Here is a 5,659-nt window from a genome sequence, read left to right as displayed (position 1 = left end):
CAGCAAAGTAGAAGGAAAAGAAAGGCTTAACTTAAGGCAGATGCTGGCTTCTTCCCAAGTATTGTCTCCTGCTCATTTTAGGGTCACGTGGGAGGGAGTTGTGCGTGTGAGTGGGTGGGGAGTGCTTATAGTTTAAAAAGTGGTGGGGAGCATGGGCGGTTAGTCCTAACAAGAAGTTCCTTTTGCAATTGTCAATGCATGCCAAAAAAGAAGTAAAGCAGGCAGCAACAAACCAGGTTTGTGTTTGGCTGTGTTTCTTTTTCTTTTGTTTGCAACCTGACACCCTATTTCCCCCAGAATAAGACATCCCCTAATAGTAAGCCCAAGCGCTTATTTCAGGGTTCAAAAAAAAAAAAAAAGACACGGTCTTATTTTCGGGTAAACATGGTAAATGTGTTGTGTCCTGCGTATCAGCCAATCCGAGCACCGCTCAGTCTGATTGGCTGAGACGCAAGCAACAGAAGAAGCGGGAAGCCGGGAGCGTTGTGATTGGCTCCCCATCTGACAGTTCGCAGTTGCTGAGGAAGAACACGTTCGTTCCTGTCAGAGTTAGTTCTGTTCGTTGTGTTGGAGCACGGTTCGTGCCTGTTGGAGAGTTTGCTAACATTAAAGAATAGTTGTTGATTCAACGCGCCTCCGTGTTTATTGAACTCAACACTGGCGACGAGGGTTTGTGGATTTCCGAGCCATCGTGTAGCTACTTCGTTCTCATCATGTCGACCCTGATGCCCACCTTTGCTCCGTTCGTCCCCTCCACTGACTCATGGGATGCCTACTTAGAGAGATTCAATTGTTTCCTGCAGGCAAACGACTTATCGGACATCTCCAGCGCTCGGAAGCATGGCTATTTCTTAAGCTCTTGTGGCAGCGAAGTTTTCAACGTCGCTCGATCACTTGCAGCGCCTCAACCGCTATGTGAATTGTCCTGGGAGGTTTTGCTTGATAAACTCCGAGGGCACTATGCTCCTGCGCCCTCCCGTATCGTCCGCCGCCACGCTTTTCGCTGTTGTTTCCAATCTGATTCTGCTACGATTAATGACTTCATATCCTCCCTGAGGACTGCTGCTTTACACTGCGAGTTCCTGGACCTCGAAAACATGTTGTTAGACCAATTCGTCTACGGGGTCAAGGACTTAAAGCTCCAACGCCGCCTCCTTGCTCGGAAGGACTTGACTTTCCAACTGGCCATGGATGAAGCGAGAGCAGCCGAAATGGCCGAAAAGTCCGCTGCAGAGCTTCACCGGTTCCGACCGGGAACGGTGAACGAGAGCGGTCCAGTTTCTATCCATTTTGGAGACGCCGCCCAAGGAAGCTCGTCGGGAGAAGAAGCTGAGGTGAGCCGCCTCAACCTTACATCTAAACGGGCAAGCCTCCCTGAGAGTAAGCGTTCCCAACCTCGATGCCTTGGCTGTGGCGGTGAGCACGCGAGGGAGGACTGCAAGTTCAAGTCCGCTGTTTGTCGCCGTTGCGGAAAGCGCGGCCACCTGGCCAGGGTTTGCCGGGCTACTCTGCCGGTCCAGGATGTCGGCCGCAGTCCGGTTCGATGGCGGGGACAAGTCAAGACGCTTGCTCCCCGCCAAAGAGAGTATGCCACTGTGGCCCATTTTGAAGATGATGTCCCTGTCAGCTACGCAGCTTCCGCGTCATCGTCCGACAAGATCTATGTCACCGTCAACTTGGAGGGGGCGCCGTGCACTATGGAGGTGGACACGGGGTCGTCCCGGTCACTTATCGCTTGGTCTACACTGCAGCGACTTCTACCTGGTGTCTCCAAGGCCAGCCTGAAACCCTGCGCTGTCACATTGAGGGACTACCAGGGGGGGGCTATTCCTACTGTGGGGGTTGGCAAATTCCGGGTGGCATATCATGGCTTCAATGACCACCTCCCACTAATTGTTGTTAAGGGCGACCGGCCTTGCCTTTTGGGGCTCGACTGGTTCACCGCCTTGGGCCTGCACATCGCCGGGGTCCACAACACACGCCTGGATGTCACCTCCATGCTGGCTGCTGAATTCGCAGATGTTTTTGATGAGAGCCTGGGTAAATATCGGGGGTCCCCCATTTCCCTGAACTTAGATCCCCAGGTGGCGCCCATACGGCTCAAACCAAGACGGGTTCCCCTGGCGTTGAGACCGAAGGTGGATGAGCAGCTTGACCGCTTAATAGCCCAAGGGGTTTTAATTCCGATAGATCACGCGAAATGGGAAACCCCTATTGTCATTCCCCTTAAGCCGGATGGATCCGTGAGGATCTGTGCCGACTACAAGGGGACTATTAATAAGGCCCTGCAGGCAAATCCTTACCCGGTGCCGGTAGTCCAGCACCTCCTCCACTCCCTGGGAAAGGGCCGCATCTTTGCTAAATTGGACATGGCCCAGGCTTATCAACAGCTCCCGGTGGATGACGAAACGGCATTGGCCCAAACGATCGTCACCCACCGGGGAGCTTTTAAATGCACGAGACTTCAATTCGGGGTCAGTGTAGCGCCAGGAATATTCCAGGGTATCATGGAACGCCTGCTCCATGAGATTCCGGGGGTGGTCCCTTACTTTGATGACGTAATTGTCTCGGCCAGGGATATGTCAGAGCTTGTCACCAAAGTAAGGGCGGTGCTAAACCGTTTCCGTCAGGCGGGGTTGAGACTGAAGAGAGAAAAGTGCAAAATTGGAGTCCCACGGGTGGAATTCCTGGGGTTTTTGGTGGATGCCCATGGCATCCACCCCACTCCCTCCAAGGTAGCTGCAATCCAAAACGCCCCAACCCCCACCTGCAAAGCAGAGCTCCAGGCGTTCCTGGGGCTTCTTAACTTCTATGCGGTGTTTCTGCCTAACAAAGCAACTGTGGCAGAACCGCTACACCGTTTATTAGACGCAGACGCACCCTGGGTATGGGACCGAGCCGCGGCGACAGCTTTTGCCGCTGTCAAACGCCTCCTCACCTCGTCCGCTGTCTTGGTACAGTATGACGAGACCTTGCCTCTCTCACTAACAGGCGACGCTTCGCCTTGTGGTATTGGCGCTGTCCTCAGCCATGTCCTCCCCAATGGGATTGAAGCCCCCATAGCTTTCTACTCGCGCACCCTATCCCCAGCTGAACGAAATTATAGTCAGCTGGATAGGGAGGCCCTCGCCTTGGTAGCGGGAGTTAAGCGATTCCACGACTACCTCTATGGTCGCTGTTTCTCCGTGGTCACTGACCATAAGCCCCTTCTAGGCTTACTGGCCGGTGACCGACCCACCCCCCAAATTCTCTCCCCGAGAATGTCTCGGTGGGCCGAATTTCTAGCAGCCTATTCGTACCGTTTGGTACATAGGCCGGGAAAAGAAATTGGCCATGCCGATGCCCTCAGTCGCTGTCCACTCCCCGCCCACGTTAGGGATCCGGCCCCCTCGATGCCCATTCTTCTGATTGAGGAATCAGATTGCCCGGTAGCGGCTTCCGACATATGCTGGGAGTCTGGAAAGGACCCCGTAATGTCCCAAGTCATTGACTGGGTTCGGAGGGGTTGGCCCCAGGGGACAGTGGCCCCTGAATTCCTACCATACGTCCGCAGACGCGGCGAACTGTCCACCCAGTCAGGATGCCTGCTCTGGGGACATAGGGTGGTAGTTCCCCCCACTCTACGGCCCCAAATATTGTCATGTCTCCATGTGGCCCACCCTGGTATCGGGCGCATGAAAGCCCTGGGGCGAAGCTATGTTTGGTGGCCAAATTTAGACCAAGAGATAGAATCCTGGGTGGGACGGTGTCACCCTTGTCAATCCTCCCGAGCAGCGCCCCCTGCCGCGCCAGTCCGGGACTGGGAGACACCGAGGGGCCCTTGGGCACGGATCCACGCGGATCTCGCTGGCCCTTTCCAGGGACGGACCTTCCTCGTAGTGGTCGACGCGTACTCCAAGTGGGTAGAATTAGTCCTGACGCCGTCGACCACTGCTGACTCTATCATCAAGGTCCTAGACAAGTTATTTTCCACCCATGGGTTGCCTGATGTTCTAGTTACTGACAACGACCCTCAATTTTTTGCAGCTGCCTTCCAGCTGTTTTTAGCCAGGCTTGGCATCCGCCACGCCCCCACGGCTCCGTTCCACCCAGCGGCTAACGGCCTTGCAGAACGGGCCGTGCGATCGGCAAAAGACGCTTTGGGCCATCTGGGGGGGGCTGATTGGCAACAGAAAATCAATCAATATTTGTTAGCCCAGCATAGCACTCCGTGCAGTGTAACTAAACTAACCCCGGCTGAGCTGTTAATGGGACGCCGTCTGCGTACCGTCCTGGACAGGTTGCACCCCACGTACGGTTCCGACAGGGTCCCTGCCCACGAGGGTCGGGTCCGTAGTTTCGGTATTGAGGACTTAGTATATGCACAAAATTTTGGGGATGTTCCGCAATGGCTACCCGGACACATAATACAATTGTCTGGGCCCTATTCTTATAGGGTCCTCCTTGAGGATGGGCGAATCTGGCGGCGCCACATTAACCAATTAAGGCGTCGCCTGCCCACCGGTGAAGACGACCTCCAGCGTTCAACTCTTCACCAAGACGCCCGTCTCAACCCGGAAGAACCGACACCCGGGCAGACCCCGGACGCCACCGGAGTAACCCAACAATGACAACATCGATACGAAGCGGCGCAAGACCCTCCTACTCCTGCCACCCCTTTAAACACTCCACCCGGGCCGCCGGCGAGCCGGAGCCAACCGATCACACTCAACAACGATCACTCGCAATTCTACGCATTTCCATCTCATACGCGGCCCGAAGCGCTCTCGTCAGTTCCCCTACCTGCTCTTCCGGAAGTTCCGGTCATCGAGCCCTCCGCCGTTGCTCATGCTGTTCCTCGAGTGGCCGCGCCCCTGCCATCCTCGGCCACTCCGAACCCCGAACTCCGCCGCTCAGGGCGGAGCCGACGCCGCCCCGCTTATTTGGCCGACTACGACTGCGCAATCCGGGGGGTGAGGGGTGTTGTGTCCTGCGTATCAGCCAATCCGAGCACCGCTCAGTCTGATTGGCTGAGACGCAAGCAACAGAAGAAGCGGGAAGCCGGGAGCGTTGTGATTGGCTCCCCATCTGACAGTTCGCAGTTGCTGAGGAAGAACACGTTCGTTCCTGTCAGAGTTAGTTCTGTTCGTTGTGTTGGAGCACGGTTCGTGCCTGTTGGAGAGTTTGCTAACATTAAAGAATAGTTGTTGATTCAACGCGCCTCCGTGTTTATTGAACTCAACAAAATGACTTACAAATAAACTAACCAGGACAAATGAGGGAAAGGATTGAAAGAACTGCCAATTAGCAAATGAGCTTATTCACGCATGTTAAGCCATAAACTGCCCATTATTATTACTATTACGCATATCATGAACATAAACAGTGATTTCTTAAGTTTTGCTCTTCGTGTAAGTTGGTGTAGGAAATAGGAAATATATATTCAACCAAAACTCTTCATTACCACTTTCATTAAAAGCTAAAAAGAAGAATAAGATAAGAAAGATATAAATTTTAATGATTTCATACTTCCAAAGAGTATTATATTTACCATAGAGTGTTGAAGCTTAAATGAACATTGGGCTAAAACCCGGGAGACTTTCAATTCTAGTGCTTCCTTGGGCATAAAGCCAGGTGGTTGACCTTGGGCTACTAACTGACTCTCAGCCCTAGAAAGAAG

At 53.7% G+C, this 5,659-nt stretch overlaps 1 protein-coding gene across 1 annotated transcript; it reads left to right on the top strand.

Annotated features, from left to right (window-relative positions):
* Positions 1-713: 713 nt before the first annotated feature.
* LOC131190540 (uncharacterized protein K02A2.6-like) lies at positions 714-4,610 on the top strand. Its single transcript, XM_058167877.1, has 3 exons — positions 714-2,605; positions 3,194-4,150; positions 4,253-4,610. The coding sequence occupies exons 1-3, from the start codon at positions 714-716 to the stop codon at positions 4,608-4,610; spliced, it is 3,207 nt and encodes a 1,068-aa protein (XP_058023860.1).
* Positions 4,611-5,659: the final 1,049 nt, after the last annotated feature.

This window comes from Ahaetulla prasina, chromosome 2 (genome assembly GCF_028640845.1).
Source record: "Ahaetulla prasina isolate Xishuangbanna chromosome 2, ASM2864084v1, whole genome shotgun sequence".
In the NCBI taxonomy this organism is placed as follows: Eukaryota; Metazoa; Chordata; class Lepidosauria; order Squamata; family Colubridae; genus Ahaetulla; species Ahaetulla prasina.
The sequence above is the reverse complement of the archived record's forward strand: the minus strand, read 5'-3'. Positions and strand labels throughout refer to the sequence as shown.